The following is a 21,339-nucleotide window of genomic DNA, read 5'->3' as shown; positions in this document are numbered from 1 at the left end:
TGAAGGTCCACAAGATTCTTAAATGGAAGAAGGTTGGAACCACCAAGACTCTTCCTTGAGCTGGTCGCCCGGTCAAAATGAGCAATCTGGAGGTGACCAAGAGCCTGATGGTCACTCTGACATAGCTCTAGAGTTCCTCTGTGGAGATGGGAGAACCTTCCAGAAGGACAACCATCTCTGCAGCACTCCACCAATCAGGCCTTTATGGTAGAGTGGCCAGACGGAATCCACTCCTCAGTAAAAGGCACATGACAGCCTGCTTGGAGTTTGCCAAAAGGCACCTAAAAACTCTCAGAAAAAAAAAGAGAAATGAGAAACAAGATTCTCTGGTCTGATGAAACCAATATTCAACTCTTTGGCCTGAATGCCAAGAGTAACGTCTGAAGGAAACCTGGCACCATCCCTACGGTGAAACATGGTGGTGGCAGCATCATGCTGTGGGGATGTTTTTCAGTGGCAGGGACTGGGAGACTAGTCAGGATCGAGGCAAAGATGAACGGAGCAAAGTACCGAGAGATCCTTGATGAAAACCTGCTCCAGAGCGCTCAGGACCTCACAGTGGGGCGAAGGTTCACCTTCCAAAAGGATAACAACTCTAAGCACACAGCCAGACAAGACAGGGGTGGCTTCGGGACAAGTCTCTGAATGTCCTTGAGTGGACCAGCCAGAGCCCCGACTTGAACCTGATCAAACATCTCTGGAGAGACCTGAAAATAGCTGTTCAGCGACGCTCCCATCCAACCTGACAGAGTTTGAGAGGATGTGCAGAGAAGAAATGGAGAAACTCCCAAATAAAGGTGTGCCAAGCTTGTAGCGTCATACCCAAGAAGACTCTAGGATGTAATCGCTGCCAAAGGTGCTTCAACAAAGTACTGAGTAAAGGATCTGAATTCTTGTGTAAATGTGAAATTTCATATTTCTTTATTTTTTTGTAAATTAGCAACAAATTCAAAAAATCCTGTTTTTTGCTTTGTCATTATGGGGTATCGTTTGTAGATAATTTTTATAATAAGGCTGTAACAAAACAAAATGTGTTATAAGTCTAGGGGTCCGAATGCTTTCTGAAAGCTCCGTGTAACCCATTAGGACCCTGGAACCTCCTGGAACCTCCGACTGCATTTTTTAAAACATTTATGATTCGTCAGGAGACGACACAGATAACAAATCAGATTAATTGGTTTGTTTAATATATATGTTTCTCTCTCTGTCTCAGATCTATTTTGAGATGGAATCGTCGTCGGTGGCGATGACCGTGTGTCTTCATTTCCAGAAGTCCCCCAGTGTAGTTCAGAACAACCCTCTGAAGTTCAACTTGCTGGTCAAGGATCAACAGGCACCGCAGCCCCCAGCCCAGAAGACATCTGTTGTCAGGTAAATATCTTAACTCAACCTTTCATTAACTTCCTAGATTTGATCCGTCAGTCCATCCAATCCAATCATTGTATTAACGTCCTGTTTTCTAACGACACAGGATACAATTAGAGTCCATTGTTTTTCCTTGTCAGGGAACAACTCCTGTCCCATGTGTTCCTCTGGAGACCTTTCGGACTGATCTGGGCATGTAAACATCACTTATTTTATAATCTACGTGTTTGTTATTTCAGCACCAAAGCCAAGAAGAAACCAATCAAAGGCAAGAAGCCTGTAGCTAAAGATGTCACAACCCCAGTTAAACCTGTTACTCCCACTACTACCAGCACCAATGCTACGGTCTCATCCTCTCAGCCTGTTGCTGTGGCTGCCAAGCAACCAGGAAGTGACGTCGTGGTGATGAATTCCGACGGAAAGGCAACGGTGGCGGAGTCTGAAGGGAAAGAGGGTGGGATTTCCTCGACAAAAGATGGGAAGAAGAAGAACGCTCATCCTCCCAAAGAGGACGGAGGGATGAAAACTGAGGAGGAGGCAAAAAGAAACAAGGAAGACACTGCGACCGTCGTCGTTTCCGCCTCGTTACCTACGGTTGCCGTGTCCGCTCCCGAGGAAGAGGTCGCCATGGAAACCCAGAGCACCGACGGCGTCGCCTCGACCAATGAGGTTGCAGCAGAACCCGAACAGGTTCTAGCTGCGGTCCCACAACAGGGCAGTGATGTCATTGCGTTGGTTAGTGAAACCGTGATGACTGTGGCCACAACAGAACCTTGTCTGATCTCCGCTGTGGAGGAAGCTGATAACGTGGCCAATCCTATCGACTCTGACACCGTTGCTGCCTTTGTACCGGCACAAACACCGGCTCCTGTCCCGGTAGAGTTAAATGTTGAAGACAAACCTCAGGACTTTCCTCCGGTCACCGAGGAGATCCTCAAGGCCCTGGAGGCAGCGGTGCACCAACACCGTATGGGGAGACTGGCGGAGGAACAGGCTAAACAGGAACACAACCAGGGAGAGGGGATCCAGGCCAAGCCTCTACCCAACCAGGAGAGCCCTGCAGCTGGGGAGACGGCGGAGAGAAAGACCCCGGCTGAGTCAGAAGAGAAGACTGGGGAGAAAGAGACGACGAAGAAAGAGGAGCCACGACCAGAGAAGAAGTCACAGCCAGACAAGAAGACCACCGACACGAAGAAGACACCTTCAGGATCTGGCCAACCAGACCACAAGAATGTACGTATCATAATAATAATGTGAATTTAAGGGACAGATATCATTTAAACCTTGACAGATTTGAATCACTGACAGTCTGATTCATTGCACCTTATTGTAACCGGTGTGAAATGGCTAGCTAGTTAGCGGTGGTGCGCGCTAATAGCGTTTCAGTCGGTGACGTCACTCGCTCTGAGACTTGGAGTAGTTGTTCCCCTCTGCAAGGGCTGCGGCTTTTGGGGAGCGATGGGTAACGATGCGTCCAGGGTGGCTGCTTCGAGGAAGCCCATGTAGGGCCGAGGAGAGGGATGGAAGCAATACTGTTACGTTAGCTTCTGCTAATATTTGAATGTATGTATTGTACTCTAATGACTGAGGCAACTCATTATATGTTTAAATGTCTAATAAAATGAATTCATCCAGGGAAGACCGAGGCTTCCGGAGGGAGAGGCCGGCGCCTCTCCGCAGAAAGGAGAGACTCTTCAAGGCATAGAAGCAGCCGGGCTCCTTCCGATGAGGGGCTCCCTTCGACGTCTAGACAGGGTAACTCCTCTAGCGCCTCTTCTGGCTCCCACAGGAGCAGCAGACACGACGGCAGCCCCGCCAAGAAGAAGGGGAAGAAGGGGAGGAAAGAAGAGGAAGACGAGAGGAGCAAGGTAGGAGAAGAAGAAAAGCAAGGCGTGATGCTGAATGACAATTCTATCTTTTTATGATTTGATTCTATTTCTGAGCGAGAAATGATCCTGTGAAATGTTTCTGTTGGTTCCACAGAGCCTCGGTAGCAGCAGTAAAACGACCCTCTCCTCTAGGAGCAGGTCTAAAGACACGGTGAGCCGACGATGCTTTCCAAACGCCAACATTTCTTTAAAATACCACATTCTGTACAGAATCTATAACCGCTATAGTCTGTTGTAGCAAACTCTCATACATCTGATTTCAAACTACATCTGATTTCAAACTACAGAACTGATTTCAAACTACAGCACTTCTGTTGAACTTGTGGAAGATTTGATTTGATTTTGATGAATTAATTATTTGGATTCATCCTTCTCTGTCTCTCTTTACCTCAAGCTAGTTGCTACGCGGGAGATGAGTTTACGTCTGACGTCATCCCTGGTGAAGCCAACTCCTTCTATCTGGACCAGTTCAACATGGACCAGTTTGTTACTGTGGATGAGGTGGAAGGTGATGAGGCTGAGAACACCAACCCACCGCAGTCATCCTCATCTTCGTCACACAAGACACAAGATAAGGCCTCGGAAAGGTCAAAACGTTCGTCCAAACGCAAGAGGGGTACCCCAGATACCCCATCTCCGAAATCTAGCCTGGAGCACAAGGAGACACCCACGTCCTCCTCCTCTACCCCCCCTGCTCAGAAGACTCCACGAAAAGCCGCAGCAAAAAAGGCAGCAGCTAAACCTCAACCACCTGCCACCTCTGGACGCAAGACCAGGTCATCAGCAGCTGTTGTTGTAGCAACCGAAGCCGCAGGAACCCAGGAAGCTGCCGACGAAAACACCAGCATAGCCGATACGGAGGCGGAGCCTGTTCCCTTGGAGACTCGGTCTCAGTCGGAAGAGGAAGTCGTAGTGGTCACTAAGCGATGTGACACGGGGGATGTAGTACCGACATCCCACCACAAGATGTCAGTGTTGGACACTGCAGTGACCGACAACAAGGAAAAGAAAAGTGCTGTGTCAGAAAGCGATATGGAGACGACCGCTGAAAAACCTCCAGAGCTAGAGGGGAGCGAGGAGACGACCCAGGCTGAAAAAGGTTCCTCGATTCTGGGTACCGAGGCTCAGAATGGAGCCTGTCCCCTGGAGCTTGGTCTGACCCATCCTTCTGCCTCAGCCAAGGAGCGAAACCTTCAGAAGGCCCTGCAACTACAAGAGGTGGAGACGGTGTCGGGTCCCCAGGTGCCCCAATCACTTATTGATAAAGTACCTGATGATGATGGTGATTTCCAGATACTCGACGAAGCTGTGGACGATGACACACCTAGAGACGGAGAAGAGGGCAGTCAAGACACTCAAGAACAGTCTGGATCTCTATCTCTGGGTTACCAGGCGCCTGCAGCCTCCGAATCTACAGGTTCCCAGGTGCCTCAAGCTACACTAGAGGAACACGAAGAGATCTCCAACGACGAAGAAGAAGATTCTGCTTTCCAGATCCTTGACTCGCTAGAAGACACTGAAGACAACAGGGCCGACTCCTCTCTCGCAGGCCAAGGAGGCCGAAGAGATTCTCTACCCAGAGAGATGGAGGGGTTCCAGATACTAGATTCAGTCGACGATCAGACGGAAACGACCCAAGTTCTGGACAACCATACGACTGACTCTAAATGTCAGGGGGGTTCCAAGCCTCTAAAGGGGGGTAAGAAGACACCCCAAAAGAAGGGGAAAAAGCAGATTAAGAAGGTATCCAAAACTCAAGAGGTGACCAAGACCCCAACAGGAGAGTCCGAGGGGGGTACCCCGAAAAAGAGTAACCTTGTCACCTTGGATGAGGTGAGCGAGGAGGAGGAGGATTACCCTGATGACGCCGCCGAAGAGGAAGAACTTATTAAGAAACAAAAACTGGTGAAGGAGAAGCAGCGAGAGAAGGACAGAGGGAAGGAGAGAGAGAAAGGGCGGAGGAGGAGTAGAGAGAAGGAACGGACCAGGGAGGAGGAGAGGGTCGGAGTGGATACTGAGGGCTTGGTGACTTTGGATGAGATCGGAGAGGATGAAGGAGCGGAGGGGCCTTGCCTGGAGCCACACCCCTTCAGCCAGGAGGACGAATCAGGAGACACTTTCAACCCAGAGGTCAGGAAATATCTGCTGCTTGCTGTCTCCGCTCTCTCTCCTCTCTCTGTCGTCTCTCTCTCCTCTCTCTGTCGTCTCTCTCTCCTCTCTCTGTCGTCTCTCTCTCCTCTCTCTGTCGTCTCTCTCACCTCTCTCTCGTCTCTCTCTCCTCTCTCTGTCGTCTCTCTCTCCTCTCTCTGTCGTCTCTCTCTCCTCTCTCTGTCGTGTCTCTCTCCTCTCTCTGTCGTCTCTCTCTCCTCTCTCTGTCGTCTCTCTCCTCTCTCTGTCGTCTCTCTCTCCTCTCTGTCGTCTCTCTCTCCTCTCTCTGTCGTCTCTCTCTCCTCTCTCTGTCGTCTCTCTCTCCTCTCTCTGTCGTCTCTCTCTCCTCTCTCTGTCGTCTCTCTCACCTCTCTCTCCTCTCTCTGTCGTCTCTCTCTCCTCTCTCTCTCCTCTCTCTGTCGTCTCTCTCTCCTCTCTCTGTCGTCTCTCTCTCCTCTCTCTGTCGTCTCTCTCACCTCTCTCTGTCGTCTCTCTCTCCTCTCTGTCGTCTCTCTCTCCTCTCTCTGTCGTCTCTCTCTCCTCTCTCTGTCGTCTCTCTCTCCTCTCTGTCGTCTCTCTCTCCTCTCTCTGTCGTCTCTCCTCTCTCTGTCGTCTCTCTCTCCTCTCTCTGTCGTCTCTCTCTGTCGTCTCTCTCTTCTCTCTCTGTCGTCTCTCTCCTCTCTCTGTCGTCTCTCTCCTCTCTCTGTCGTCTCTCTCTCCTCTCTCTGTCGTCTCTCTCTGTCGTCTCTCTCTTCTCTCTCTGTCGTCTCTCTCTCCTCTCTCTGTCGTCTCTCTCTCCTCTCTCTGTCGTCTCTCTCTTCTCTCTCTGTCGTCTCTCTCACCTCTCTCTGTCGTCTCTCTCTCTCCTCTCTCTGTCGTCTCTCTCTCCTCTCTGTCGTCTCTCTCTCCTCTCTCTGTCGTCTCTCTCTCTCCTCTCTGTCGTCTCTCTCTCCTCTCTCTGTCGTCTCTCTCTCCTCTCTCTGTCGTCTCTCTCTCCTCTCTCTGTCGTCTCTCTCTCCTCTCTGTCGTCTCTCTCTCCTCTCTCTGTCGTCTCTCTCCTCTCTCTGTCGTCTCTCTCTCCTCTCTCTGTCGTCTCTCTCTGTCGTCTCTCTCTTCTCTCTCTGTCGTCTCTCTCCTCTCTCTGTCGTCTCTCTCCTCTCTCTGTCGTCTCTCTCTCCTCTCTCTGTCGTCTCTCTCTGTCGTCTCTCTCTTCTCTCTCTGTCGTCTCTCTCTCCTCTCTCTGTCGTCTCTCTCTCCTCTCTCTGTCGTCTCTCTCTGTCGTCTCTCTCTTCTCTCTCTGTCGTCTCTCTCTTCTCTCTCTGTCGTCTCTCTCTCCTCTCTCTGTCGTCTCTCTCTCCTCTCTGTCGTCTCTCTCTCCTCTCTCTGTCGTCTCTCTCTCCTCTCTCTGTCATCTCTCTCTCCTCTCTCTGTCGTCTCTCTCTGTCGTCTCTCTCTTCTCTCTCTGTCGTCTCTCTCCTCTCTCTGTCGTCTCTCTCTCCTCTGTCGTCTCTCTCTCCTCTCTGTCGTCTCTCTCTCCTCTCTCTGTCGTCTCTCTCTCCTCTCTGTCGTCTCTCTCTCCTCTCTCTGGCGTCTCTCTCTTCTCTCTCTGTCGTCTCTTCTCTCTGTCGTCTCTCTCTCTCTCTCTGTCGTCTCTCTCTCCTCTCTGTCGTCTCTCTCTCCTCTCTCTGTCGTCTCTCTCTCTCCTCTCTCTGTCGTCTCTCTCTCCTCTCTCTGTCGTCTCTCTCTCCTCTCTGTCGTCTCTCTCTCCTCTCTGTCGTCTCTCTCTCCTCTCTGTCGTCTCTCTCTCCTCTCTCTGGCGTCTCTCTCTTCTCTCTCTGTCGTCTCTTCTCTCTGTCGTCTCTCTCTCCTCTCTCTGTCGTCTCTCTCTCCTCTCTGTCGTCTCTCTCTCCTCTCTCTGTCGTCTCTCTCTCCTCTCTCTGTCGTCTCTCTCTCCTCTCTCTGTCGTCTCTCTCTCTCTCTCTCTGTCGTCTCTCTCTCCTCTCTGTCGTCTCTCTCTCCTCTCTGTCGTCTCTCTCTCCTCTCTCTGGCGTCTCTCTCTTCTCTCTCTGTCGTCTCTTCTCTCTGTCGTCTCTCTCTCCTCTCTCTGTCGTCTCTCTCTCCTCTCTGTCGTCTCTCTCTCCTCTCTGTCGTCTCTCTCTCCTCTCTGTCGTCTCTCTCTCTCCTCTCTCTGGCGTCTCTCTCTTCTCTCTCTGTCGTCTCTTCTCTCTGTCGTCTCTCTCTCCTCTCTCTGTCGTCTCTCTCTCCTCTCTGTCGTCTCTCTCTCCTCTCTCTGTCGTCTCTCTCTCTCTCTCTGTCGTCTCTCTCTCTCTCTCTGTCGTCTCTCTCACCTCTCTCTGTCGTCTCTCTCTCCTCTCTCTGTCGTCTCTCTCCTCTCTGTCATCTCTCTCTCCTCTCTCTGTCGTCTCTCTTCTCGCTCTGTCGTCTCTGTCGTCTCTCTCCTCTCTCTGTCGTCTCTCTGTCGTCTCTCTCTTCTCTCTCTGTCGTCTCTCTCCTCTCTCTGTCGTCTCTTCTCTCTCTGTCGTCTCTCTCTCCTCTCTCTGTCGTCTCTCTCCTCTCTGGCGTCTCTCTCTTCTCTCTCTGTCGTCTCTTCTCTCTGTCGTCTCTCTCTCCTCTCTCTGTCGTCTCTCTCTCCTCTCTCTGTCGTCTCTCTCTCCTCTCTCTGTCGTCTCTCTCTCCTCTCTCTGTCGTCTCTCTCACCTCTCTCTGTCGTCTCTCTCTCCTCTCTCTGTCGTCTCTCTCCTCTCTGTCATCTCTCTCTCCTCTCTCTGTCGTCTCTCTTCTCGCTCTGTCGTCTCTGTCGTCTCTCTCCTCTCTCTGTCGTCTCTCTCTGTCGTCTCTCTCTTCTCTCTCTGTCGTCTCTCTCCTCTCTCTGTCGTCTCTCTCCTCTCTCTGTCGTCTCTCTTCTCTCTCTGTCGTCTCTCTCTCCTCTCTCTGTCGTCTCTCTCCTCTCTGGCGTCTCTCTCTTCTCTCTCTGTCGTCTCTCTCTCCTCTCTCTGTCGTCTCTCTCTCTCTCTGTCGTCTCTCTCCTCTCTGGCGTCTCTCTCTCCTCTCTCTGTCGTCTCTCTCCTCTCTCTGTCGTCTCTTCTCTCTGTCGTCTCTCTCTCCTCTCTCTGGCGTCTCTCTCTCCTCTCTCTGTCGTCTCTCTCCTCTCTCTGTCGTCTCTTCTCTCTGTCGTCTCTCTCTCCTCTCTCTGTCGTCTCTCTCTCTCCTCTCTGTCGTCTCTCTCTCTCCTCTCTGTCGTCTCTCTCTCCTCTCTCTGTCGTCTCTCTCCTCTCCCTTTCTCAGTCACACACCCTTTGACCTCTCTCCTATCAGACTCTGGTAACCCTGGATGAGGCTGGAGGTGATGGGGAGGATGATGAGGAGGAAGAGCAGAACAAGGGTCCTGAACCAGCGCAGAACCAGCAAGCTGACCACACAGGTCTGTCTGTCATAGTAGAAGAGAATGGGTGTGGGTCAGGACGGAAGGGGTGTATCTGGACAGAAAAGGGGGGTGTATGGGGACAGAAGTGGGGGGGGTGTATGGGGACATAGGGGGGTGTATCGGGACAGAAGGGGGGTGTATCGGGACAGGAGGGGGTGTATCGGGACATCGGGACAAGGGGGGTGTATGGGGACAGAAGTGGGGGACAGAATGGTGGGGGGGGTATGGGGACAGAAGGGGGGGGGGGTGTATGGGGACAGAAGTGGGGGACAGAATGGTGGGGGGTTTATGGGGACAGAAGGGGGAGGGTGTATGGGGACAGAAAGGGGGGGGTTCGGGACAGAAGGGGGGGTGTCGGGACACTCGTCCTCTAAACCATTTCTCTCCTCTAGCTGATGCTACAGGGTCTCCTGGTGCAGAGGACGACGGCAGGGGCATGGAGGAAATCAGGAGAATGGACTTTGTGACCATGGATGAAGTGGGAGAGGAGGAGGAGGAGGCTGTTACCACAAGGAGAGGAGCCAGGGGGAGGAAGAGGGCCCGACAGACCTCTGGTAAGATAGAGGGACACACACACTCGGAGACACACACACACACACTCGGAGATACACACTCGGAGACACACACACTCGGAGACACACACACTCGGAGACACACACACTCGGAGACACACACACTCGGAGAGGATTGGAGTTGTAATGTTGCAGCTGTCTTTCTTCACCTTCTCTCATCACAGCCAGGAAATCAGTGAAGGTGAAGAAGGTGAGCGTCAAAGACCAGGAAGAGGAGGAGCCTCGGGCAGATACGACTCCTCCCACTGACACAGCTTCCGTTGACGCTCCCTCCTCATTGCTCCAAGTCGCTGTGACCTCAGAGGTGGACGCCCAACCAGCTGCCTCGGTCCCAGACCTCCATGAGAAAGAGAGGAAGGCTGACACCCCGGCAGACCAACCCAGCCTGGAGGCCTCCTCAGCAGGGCAGGAGAGGCAGACGGACCCCCCTGAGAACCAGAGTCTGGAGGGGAAACAGGAGACAACAGATATCTGTGTTGGAAAGGCTTGGACTGACTCCACAACACCACAAGGTAGAGAGAGAACAACGTTAGATGTTGTTCAGTAGTTCATGAGTCACCAGCCTCGTAGCGTCACTGAGGTGTCACATTCCCGTGGAGAAGTTTATTTTTGAATCGTATGGGTCATCTTTTTCAAATGTGACCACAGACTGAGTCATTTTTCCTTGGCTGGTATCTGTATTCCAGGCGGTATGAATATCAGGTCCTCCCTGGATGTCCCTAATGGCCACGTGGTCATGAAGACGTGTGTTTGATAGGAACATAATGACATGATATCTGGACTCTTGTGTTATTGCTGCCAAATTTATCTGTTTTCTCCTTTCGCCTTTGTTCTTCCTGACTCCTCTCTCTCTGCACATCTCTCTCTCTCTCCACATCTCTCTCATCTCCACATCCCTCTCATCTCTCTCTCTCTCTCTCCACATCTCTCTCTCCACATCTCTCTCTCTCTCCACATCTCTCTCATCTCCACATCTCTCTCTCTCTCCACATCTCTCTCTCTCTCTCCACATCTCTCTCATCTCCACATCTCTCTCTCTCTCTCTCATCTCTCTCTACATCTCTCTCTCTCTCTCTCTCTCTCCACCTCTCTCTCTCACTCTCTCTCTCTTTCCACATCTCTCTCATCTCACATCTCTCTCTCTCTCCACATCTCTCTCATCTCTCTCTCTCTCCACATCTCTCTCTCTCTCTCTCTCTCATCTCTCTCTCCACATCTCTCTCCACATCTCGCTCTCTCTCTCCACATCTCTCTACAAGCTCTCTGACACACAGAATCTCTCTCTCCACAGGAGGAACAGGAGCCTGACATTCTACATCTCTCTCTCTCTCCACATCTCTCTCTCCCATCTGCTCACTCTCTCTCCACATCTCGCTCTCTCTCTACATCTCTCTCTCTACATCTCTCTCTCTACATCTCTCTCTCACTCTCTCTCTAGGTGATACTGACAGACATCTCTCTCTCAGACACATCTCTCTCTCACACATCATCTTCTCTCTCAGGTTCTCTCTCTCCACATCCCTCTCTCTCCATATCTCTCTCTCTCCAGGCCACATCTCTTCTCTCCACATCTCTAACACAGGGTTCTCTCTCTCCACATCTGTGTTCTCTCTTCTCCACATCTCTCGAACACACAGCCAGGAACATCTCTCACTCTTTCCACATCTGCATCACTCTCAGAACCTGCAGGTATCACACATCACTATACCAGTTAGTTATCTCCACATCTCTCTCTCTCCACCTCTCTCTCTCTCTCTCTCCACATCTCTCTCTCTCGCTCTCATCTCCACACCTCTCTCGCTCTCTCTCTCTCCCTCTCTCTCTCTTGCTCTCTCTCCACATCTCTCTCTCTCGCTCTCTCTCTCTCTCCACATCTCTCTAGAAGCCAGTGAACAGAGAAGAGAGGAGGAAGAGGAGCCTGAATTAAAACGTTGTCGTTCTGAGTCTCCTCTGATCACAGACTTCAACCTGCCTCCCTTCAGCCCTCACAACCCTATAGGTGATACTGACAGACACACTCCCCGACAGACACACACACATCATTTCTCATCAGGTTTCACTGACCCCCCTCCCTCTCTCTCCTCTCCAGGCCAGGACTTTGTGGTTCCTAAGACAGGGTTCTTCTGTAAGTTGTGTTCTCTGTTCTACGGGAACGAACACACAGCCAGGAAGACCCACTGCAGCAGTCTGCAACACTATCAGAACCTGCAGGTATCAACATCACTATACCAGTTAGTTAGGGGGGGGACTGACGGGTGGGACCGGGTGGACCTGTTAGTTTGATACATTGGAATTGACCGGTTTCATTATTAGGCCTGTAAATAACCAGTTCTGGACAACTAACAATGATAATAACCTGTCACCTCCACCCCCCCTCTCTCTCTCGCTCTCTCTCTCTCCCCCCTCCCTTTCTCTCCCTCCCTCTCTCTCTCTACTACCCCTCCTCTCTCCCCTCTCTCTTTCTTTATCCCCCCTCTTTCTCTCTCCCTCTTTCTCTCCACCTCCCTCTCTCTCTCTCCTCCTCCCTCTCTCCCTCTCTCTACCCCCCTCTCTCTCTCCCTCCCTCTCTCTCTTTCTCTCCCCCCTCTTTCTCTCCCCCTCTCTCTTTCTCTATCCAGAAATATTCTATCCCCTCTCTTTCTCTATCCCCTCTCTCTTCCTGATCCCCCCCTCTCTCCCTCTCTCTCTCTTTCTCTCTCCAGAAATATTACCTGGAAGGAAGTACCGTCTCCAAATGACCCCCTTGACCCTGGATGTTTCCCAAATGGCACCCTATTCCCTACATAGTGCACTACTTTAGACCAGAGCCCTATTCCCTACATAGTGCACTACTTTAGACCAGAGCCCTATTCCCTACATAGTGCACTACTTTTAGACCAGAGCCCCGTAGTGCTCTGGTGGCAGGGTGCCATTTGACTCCCAACTCAATCAATCTATATTTTCTAATTTGTGTGTCTGAAACAACTGTAAGTCTGGTCATAATACTACACTATATGGGGAGACAGAGGATCTGAGTACAGGAGTGTTGATCCAGGATCAGCCCCCCGCCCAGTCCATATGGTTATAGATCAGCCCCCCCCCCAGTCCATATAGTATAGATAGATATGTATTTTTTTATATTTTTTATTTTATTTCACCTTTATTTAACCAGGTAGGCTAGTTGAGAACAAGTTCTCATTTGCAACTGCGACCTGGCCAAGATAAAGCATAGCAGTGTGAACAGACAACACAGAGTTACACATGGAATAAACAATTAACAAGTCAATAACACAGTAGGAAAAAAAGGGGAGTCTATATACATTGTGTGCAAAAGGCATGAGGAGGTAGGCGAATAATTACAATTTTGCAGATTAAAAACACTGGAGTGATAAATGATAAATGATCAGATGGTCATGTACAGGTAGAGATATTGGTGTGCAAAAGAGCAGAAAAGTAAATAAATAAAAACAGTATGGGTTGAGGTAGGTAAAAATGGGTGGGCTATTTACCGATCGACTATGTACAGCTGCAGCGATCAGTTAACTGCTCAGATAGCAGATGTTTGAAGTTGGTGAGGGAGATAAGTCTCCAACTTCAGCGATTTTTGTAATTCGTAAACAGTCACAGTCAGCAGAGAACTGGAATGAAAGGCGGCCAAATGAGGTGTTGGCGTTGAGGATGATCAGTGAGATACACCTGCTGGAGGGCGTGCTACGGATGGGTGTTGGCATCGTGACCAGTGAACTGAGATAAGGCGGGGCTTTACCTAGCATGGACTTGTAGATGACCTGGAGCCAGTGGTTCTGGCGACGAATATGTAGCGAGGGCCAGCCGACTAGAGCATACAGGTCGCAGTGATGGGTGGTATAAGGTGCTTTAGTGACAACACGGATGGCACTGTGATAAACTGCATCCAGTTTGCTGAGTAGAGTGTTGGAAGCAATTTTGTAGATGACGTCGCCGAAGTCGAAGATCGGTAGGATAGTCAGTTTTACTAGGGTACGTTTGGCGGCGTGAGTGAAGGAGGCTTTGTTGCGGAATAGAAAGCCGATTCTTGATTTGATTTTCGATTGGAGATGTTTGATATGAGTCTGGAAGGAGAGTTTGCAGTCTAGCCAGACACCTAGGTACTTATAGATGTCCACATATTCAAGGTCGGAACCATCCAGGGTGGTGATGCTGGTCAGGCGTGCGGGTGCAGGCAGCGAAGGGTTGAAAAGCATGCATTTGGTTTTACTAGCGTTTAAGAGCAGTTGGAGGCCACGGAAGGAGTGTTGTATGGCATTGAAGCTCGTTTGGAGGTTAGATAGCACAGTGTCCAAGGACGGGCCGAAAGTATATAGAATGGTGTCGTCTGCGTAGAGGTGGATCAGGGAATCTCCCGCAGCAAGAGCAACATCATTTATATATACAGAGAAAAGAGTCGGGCCGAGGATTGAACCCTGTGGCACCCCCATAGAGACTGCCAGAGGACCGGACAGCATGCCCTCCGATTTGACACACTGAACTCTGTCTGCAAAGTAATTGTTGAACCAGGCAAGGCAGTCATCCGAAAAACCGAGGCTACTGAGTCTGCCAATAAGAATATCGATGGCGGATTGTCCAGATTGTCAAGCCCAACTGATTTGTACGGGTCCAGGTTTTGCAGCTCTTTCAGAACATCTGCTATCTGGATTTGGGTAAAGAAGAACCTGGAGAGGCTTGGGCGAGTAGCTGCGGGGGGGCGGAGCTGTTGGCCGAGGTTGGAGTAGCCAGGCGGAAGGCATGGCCAGCTGTTGAGAAATGCTTGTTGAAGTTTTCGATAATCATGGATTTATCGGTGGTGACCGTGTTACCTAGCCTCAGTGCAGAGGGCAGCTGGGAGGAGGTGCTCTTGTTCTCCATGGACTTCACAGTGTCCCAGAACTTTTTGGAGTTGGAGCTACAGGATGCAAACTTCTGCCTGAAGAAGCTGGCCTTAGCTTTCCTGACTGACTGCGTGTATTGGTTCCTGACTTCCCTGAACAGTTGCATATCGCGGGGACTATTCGATGCTATTGCAGTCCGCCACAGGATGTTTTTGTGCTGGTCGAGGGCAGTCAGGTCTGGAGTGAACCAAGGGCTATATCTGTTCTTAGTTCTGCATTTTTTGAACGGAGCATGCTTATCTAAAATGGTGAGGAATTTACTTTTAAAGAATGACCAGGCATCCTCAACTGACGGGATGAGGTCAATGTCCTTCCAGGATACCCGGGCCAGGTCGATTTGAAAGGCCTGCTCACAGAAGTGTTTTAGGGAGCGTTTGACAGTGATGAGGGGTGGTCGTTTGACTGCGGCTCCGTAGCGGATACAGGCAATGAGGCAGTGATCGCTGAGATCCTGGTTGAAGACAGCGGAGGTGTATTTGGAGGGCCAGTTGGTCAGGATGACGTCTATGAGGGTGCCCTTGTTTACAGATTTAAGGTTGTACCTGGTGGGTTCCTTGATGATTTGTGTGAGATTGAGGGCATCTAGCTTAGATTGTAGGACTGCCGAGGTGTTAAGCATATCCCAGTTTAGGTCACCTAACAGAACAAACTCTGAAGCTAGATGGGGGGCGATCAATTCACAAATGGTGTCCAGGGCACAGCTGGGAGCTGAGGGGGGTCGGTAGCAGGCGGCAACAGTGAGAGACTTATTTCTGGAGAGAGTAATTTTCTAAATTAGTAGTTCGAACTGTTTGGGTATGGACCTGGAACGTATGACATTACTTTGCAGGCTATCTCTGCAGTAAACTGAAACTCCTCCCCTTTGGCAGTTCTATCTTGACGGAAAATGTTATAGTTGGGTATGGAAATATCAGAATTTTTGGTGGCCTTACTGAGCCAGGATTCAGACACGGCAAGGACATCAGGGTTAGCAGAGTGTGCTAAAGCAGTGAGTAAAACAAACTTAGGGAGGAGGCTTCTGATGTTGACATGCATGAAACCAAGGCTTTTTCGATCACAGAAGTCAACAAATGAGGGTGCCTGGGGACATGCAGGGCCTGGGTTTACCTCCACATCACCCGCGGAACAGAGGAGGAGTAGAATGAGGGTGCGGCTAAAGGCTATCAGATCAGCTCCCCCAGTCCATATAGTTATAGATCAGTCCCCCTCCTCCAGTCCATGTGGTTATAGATCAGCCCCCCAGTCCATGTAGTTATAGATCAGTCCCCCCCAGTCCATGTAGTTATAGATCAGTCCCCCCAGTCCATATAGTTATAGATCAGTCCCCCTCCAGTCCATATAGTTATGATCTTGCAGGCTGATCCAGGATCAGCACTCCTCCTCTGAAAGGCTTTGTGAATATGGATCCCAATGTGTATCAAAACAGTTTCATGGTGTGCTTTTGTTTTTTTTTGGGGGGGGAGGGGGTGTATTTGGATGTCTGTTTTAATTTAAGAAGCGTGGTCATGTTTTGGAGGACGCACAACTTTGACCTTCGACCTCCCGTTGGTTGAGTTGCAGCGATGACACAAGATTGAAATTGGGGGGAAAAGGGGGATTTTAAAAAATGTATTACAACACCATTTGTCTCCGTCATTTATAAATTGATATGTGCTAGATAAAATGGGTAAGGGAATTGTAAATATCAATGACAATAGTTTCAGATCTATTTGACCTTATAATCGCTGGAGACGAATGTGAAGCCAGTCATAATGGCAGCAAACTGATTCAGTCATAATGGCAGCAAACTGATTCAGTCATAATGGCAGCAAACTGATTCATATAACTGATTCAGTCATAATGGCAGCAAACTGATTCATATAACTGATTCAGTCATGATGGCAGCAAACTGATTCATATAACTGATTCAGTCATAATGGCAGCAAACTGATTCATATAACTGATTCAGTCATAATGGCAGCAAACTGATTCATATAACTGATTCAGTCATGATGGCAGCAAACTGATTCATATAACTGATTCATATAACTGATTCAGTCATAATGGCAGCAAACTGATTCATATCGCCATATCAACTTTCCCCACAGTAAAGTTTATGAAATGATGTGCCATTATGCATAATTGTAAGTTGTACGACCTTTGATCTTACAGAGATGGGTTACTGTCAAATGTATTGATTATAGGCTACCCTGACTTTCTCTTGTTTCCTATTTCTATCGTGTTAAATATTAGCCACGATCCTTATCTTTCTTCTGTGTAAAAAAACAACGTTAAAAAAAGTTTTTATGATTCAAATACTTTCCTAAATCAGAATATTTTTTAAATCGTAACAAATTGGTACCGTGAAGGAGATGAATATGCAGATATACTACATAGATAGTTCTTTCATTGAGCCCAAATATTCTGAGCCTTGAACATTGAATGGAAAAAACTCCCAAGAGAAAATCTTTTGGCCAGAAAGTGGGGTGAATTTTCAGCTTTTGAATTAAATGTATTCAACACTCGGAAGGGAGCCACGCCTCCAAAACACCTGTTACACACCTGCAGTCAGGTAAGACTGAATACCAACTACTGTGTAAGTGCATAGGGAAGGTGTAATGTCCAAAGTTGGAACGCGGCCCATAGAGCAGGGTTGGCCCAACCCTCTCCTTTTGGCCCCACCCTCTCCTTTTGGCCCAACCCTCTCCTTTTGGCCCCACCCTCTCCTTTTGGCCCAACCCTCCTTTTGGCCCCACCCTCTCCTTTTGGCCCAACCCTCTCCTCGGAGAGGATCGTTTAATTTGTCATTGTATCCTTTAAACTGGCCACACCTGATTAGATCAGTCTGCTAGACATCAAACCCCCCTGGTCCCAGAGGACTTGGGTTGGGAAGTACTGACATAGAGAATACCTCTTGATCAATAAACATACCGGCAGTGAACAGTGAAGTAATTATGGTTCAACTGTAGAATTGTGGGGGGGGGGGGAACCCTTGTTTTGGAGTCATCTAAATCCATAAGATTTCAAAAACATCCAATCAAATGTTGTTTTTTTATAAAACTGCAAAATTTGAACGCGACTTCCTCATCTTGTCACGTTTCCTTCATCCAATCTGATCTCAAAATACTGGACAGGAGAAAAACAAAAAAATGCCGGATGCCTCGTGGTCGTTGGACGTGAAGGGGAAGTCACTTTAGACTACTTAGATGTACCCTCGTGTCTCATCCGCCAATCAGGTCAATCAATCTGTGCCACTTACCATGGGCAGATGTCTCAAAGGTTTTTACCGATGCTGTTCTTCGGCCACGTTCCAGGCTGATTACATCACAGAAGACCCAACAGAAGAAGAAGCCAGAGCTAAATGTGTAATGGCGTATCAGCGAATCAGATGCCCGACAGGAAACCATGATATGACCAATGTACGGTATATAAACGTACACCTTTTCTAGCATCATAAATTGCAACCGCAGACAGGACAGGTAAAACACGAATCCCTCAGTTTGCTCCAATGGGTTGCAGCTGATGTGACCTCCGCTGTCTTGGGTAAGTAGCTAACTATATAAAGACACTGGATCTCCAACATGCTGCATCACCCAAAAACAAATGTTCTTTACAGGTACAGGTGCTGTGTACATTAATAACTGTCCCGGTGAAGGTGTACATTAATAACTGTCCCAGTGAAGGTGTACATTAATAGCTACCCAGTGAAGGTGTACATTAATAACTGTCCCAGTGAAGGTGTACATTAATAACTGTCCCAGTGAAGGTGTACATTAATAACTGTCCCGGTGAAGGTGTACATTAATAACTGTCCCGGTGAAGGTGTACATTAATAACTGTCCCGGTGAAGGTGTACATTAATAACTGTCCCAGTGAAGGTGTACATTAATAACTGTCCCAGTGAAGGTGTAAATAACTACCCAGTGAAGGTGTACATTAATAATTGTCCCAGTGAAGGTGTACATTAATAACTGTCCCAGTGAAGGTGTACATTAATAACTACCCAGTGAAGGTGTACATTAATAACTGTCCCGGTGAAGGTGTACATTAATAACTGTCCCGGTGAAGGTGTACATTAATAATTGTCCCGGTGAAGGTGTACATTAATAACTGTCCCAGTGAAGGTGTACATTAATAACTACCCAGTGAAGGTGTACATTAATAACTGTCCCAGTGAAGGTGTACATTAATAACGTCCCAGTGAACCGTGTCATCCCTATCCCACATGACAATTTTCAGATCTTTCGGCCTCCTCCTGTATTTTCCTCCTGCTGCGAGGGCCGTGGGTGTTTATCATACTAGCGCGCTCCATCTCTAAGGCTCCGAGTGCGTTCCCAGAGGACGAGAGTGAGGAGAACGGCACACTCCCGTGTTACCTTTGACCTTTTAGAGGAAATTGCGTCGTCAACATGTTGGTTGCTCATCTATGCTTTTCCTGCATCGCGACTATGAAAAACACCATATTAAAAAAAAGAAAACAAACCAAGATATAATCTTAAAAACAATCCACGATATGTGTATCTTACAGCCAAAGTATTATTTACAAAGTATACAAAACTGCATCAATAACTAATGTTAACTAATAACTAATGTTACGTGTTGTTCAACATTTGTAGATCTGAATATCTGATTAAGTTTAATATGGTCACTAACATTCATCTGGACTTCCTGATTGTAAAGAGAAAGGAGACGGAAGGTTCTGGAAGGTTCTGGAGATGATGGAAGGTTCTGGAAGGTTCTGGAGATGATGGAAGGTTCTGGAGATGAAGGAAGGTTCTGGAAGGTTCTGGAGATGAAGGTTCTGGAGATGAAGGAAGGTTCTGGAGATGATGAAGGAAGAGAAAAGCTGTAAATCATAGATCAAGTCATTAATAAAAATATCCTCCTGCCTGACAATCAGAAGAAAAAAAAACACATTAAGGGAAAACGAACCACTGATGCCCTACAAAGTTCCACTAAACATGGGGGATTTACTCTCACCTTTTGGAGTTGAAAACTAAATGAAAAACCATGGTAAACAAATAAACACAACTGGGTGAACATAACTTGTGGCAAAATCACTTACCAAAATCACATTCTAAAATCACTTACCAAAATCACATTCTAAAATCACTTACCAAAATCACATTCTAAAATCACTTACCAAAATCACATTCTAAAATCACTTACCAAAATCACATTCTAAAATCACTTACCAAAATCACATACCAAAATCACATTCTAAAATCACTTACCAAAATCACATTCTAAAATCACTTACCAAAATCACATTCTAAAATCACTTACCAAAATCACATTCTAAAATTCTACCAAAATCATTCTAAAATCACTACCAAAATCACATACTAAAATCAAAATCACATTCTAAAATCACTTACCAAAATCACATTCTACCAAAAAATCTAAAATCATTCACATTCTAAAAATCAAATAAAAACTACCAAAATCAAAAAAATACCAAAATCACATTCTAAAATCACATTCCAAAATCAAATAAACTGAAAAAAAAATGTGTCAACGGTAATAAAATGGGACAAAAAAACGTTGCTATAGACTCCAAAAAGAAACAACTAAAGCGGGTTAAGCTGATTTAGATGGGAAAATAAGAACCATCACATAAAAATCTGATTGTATTGGTCGCGAACACAGATATCTGGCATGTGTATGTTATTGGGGGTGTAGTGAAATGCTTGGCCACTAGATGGAGGTATAGCTCAAGTATTGGGTCATTGACTCTCCTGTTGGCTGATTCGAGATTGAGAGAGAGGGAGACACAGACCACATACAAATTCCATCTAGACACCGTTGCCCTAGAGCACACACAATACTATACATGCCTCGGCCTAAACAACAGCGCCACACGTAACTTCCACAAAGCTGTGAACGATCTGAGAGACTCATCCCTGCCACTTCCACACTATTTGCACATAATTGGACATTTGAAATGTCTGTATTCTTTTGTGAGTGTAATTTGTGTTCACTGTTAATTTTTTTATTTAACTTTTGTTTATTATCTAGTTCACTTGCTTTGGCAATGTAAACACATGTTTCCCATAACAATAAAGCCCCTTGAATTGAATTGAACTGAGAGGAAGAGAGCAGAGGGTTTTCATTCAAGGGTTTTTCTTTATTTTTGCTATTTTTATTTACATTTTTTACAAGTCAAAGGGTGGCTACTTTGAAGAATCTCAAATATAAAATATATTTTGTTTTGTTTAACACTTTTTTGGTTACTACATGATTCCATATGTTTTGATGTCTTCACTATTATACAATCTAGAAAAGACTAAAGATAAATAACTAAAAACCTTGAATGAGAACGTAGGTGTGTCCAAACTTTGACTGTACATTGTTTTACTACTTAATCCGTAATTCAAAATGTTAAAACTTTATAAATAGTTGTGTAAAAGTACACTACCGTTCGAAAGTTTGGGGTCACTTATAAATGTCCTTATTTTTGAAAGAAAAGCACATTTTATGTCCATTAAAGTAATATCAAATTGATCAGAAATACAGTGTAGACATTGTTAATGTTATAAATGACTATTGTAGCTGGAAACGGCAGATTTTTTATGGAATATCTACATAGGTGTACAGAGGCCCATTATCAGCAACCATCACTCCTGTGTTCCAAAGGCACGTTGTGTTACTTAATCCAAGTTTATCATTTTAAAAGGCTCTAATTGATCTTTAGAAATCTCTTTTAAATGATGTTAGCATAGCTGAACACTGTTGATCTGATTAAAGAAGCAATAAAACTGGCCTTCTTTAGACTAGTTGAGTATCTGGAATATCAGCATTTGTGGATTCGATTACAGGCTCAAAATGGCCAGAAACAAAGACCTTTCTTCTGAAACTCGTCAGTCTATTCTTGTTCTGGGAAATGATGGCTATTCCATGTGATAAATTGCCAAGAAACCAAAGATCTTGTACAACGCTGTGTACTACTCCCTTCACACAACAGCACAAACTGGTACTAACCAGAATATAAAGAGGAGTGGGAGGCCCCGGTGCACAACTGAACAAGAGGACAAGTACATTAGAGTGTCTAGTTT

At 47.3% G+C, this 21,339-nt stretch overlaps 2 protein-coding genes across 2 annotated transcripts; both read left to right on the top strand.

The window, feature by feature from the left end:
• Positions 1–1,187: 1,187 nt before the first annotated feature.
• On the top strand, positions 1,188–2,706 carry LOC121847405 (enolase-phosphatase E1-like). Its single transcript, XM_042328087.1, has 2 exons — positions 1,188–1,371; positions 1,605–2,706. The coding sequence occupies exons 1-2, from the start codon at positions 1,193–1,195 to the stop codon at positions 2,620–2,622; spliced, it is 1,197 nt and encodes a 398-aa protein (XP_042184021.1). The 5' UTR covers positions 1,188–1,192; the 3' UTR covers positions 2,623–2,706.
• Positions 2,707–3,005: 299 nt separating this feature from the next.
• On the top strand, positions 3,006–12,611 carry LOC112240671 (zinc finger protein 638). The gene is made up of 9 exons (XM_042328078.1): positions 3,006–3,233; positions 3,349–3,405; positions 3,653–5,384; positions 8,739–8,844; positions 9,240–9,401; positions 9,584–9,931; positions 11,302–11,418; positions 11,509–11,630; positions 12,122–12,611. The coding sequence occupies exons 1-9, from the start codon at positions 3,091–3,093 to the stop codon at positions 12,155–12,157; spliced, it is 2,823 nt and encodes a 940-aa protein (XP_042184012.1). The 5' UTR covers positions 3,006–3,090; the 3' UTR covers positions 12,158–12,611.
• Positions 12,612–21,339: the final 8,728 nt, after the last annotated feature.

This window comes from Oncorhynchus tshawytscha, linkage group LG10 (assembly GCF_018296145.1).
Source record: "Oncorhynchus tshawytscha isolate Ot180627B linkage group LG10, Otsh_v2.0, whole genome shotgun sequence".
Lineage (NCBI taxonomy): Eukaryota > Metazoa > Chordata > Actinopteri > Salmoniformes > Salmonidae > Oncorhynchus > Oncorhynchus tshawytscha.
The sequence above is the reverse complement of the archived record's forward strand: the minus strand, read 5'-3'. Positions and strand labels throughout refer to the sequence as shown.

What these genes read in the sequence shown, in the direction of transcription:
- LOC121847405 (XM_042328087.1), top strand. Translation starts at nt 1,193, where the DNA reads ATGTTTCTCTCTCTGTCTCAGATCTATTTTGAGATGGAATCGTCGTCG. An exon ending in CAGAAGACATCTGTTGTCAG is followed by an intron (nt 1,372 to 1,604) that starts GTAAATATCTTA and finishes TTGTTATTTCAG; the next exon opens with CACCAAAGCCAAGAAGAAAC.
- LOC112240671 (XM_042328078.1), top strand. Translation starts at nt 3,091, where the DNA reads ATGAGGGGCTCCCTTCGACGTCTAGACAGGGTAACTCCTCTAGCGCCT. An exon ending in GAGACACTTTCAACCCAGAG is followed by an intron (nt 5,385 to 8,738) that starts GTCAGGAAATAT and finishes CTCTCCTATCAG; the next exon opens with ACTCTGGTAACCCTGGATGA. An exon ending in CCAGCAAGCTGACCACACAG is followed by an intron (nt 8,845 to 9,239) that starts GTCTGTCTGTCA and finishes TCTCTCCTCTAG; the next exon opens with CTGATGCTACAGGGTCTCCT.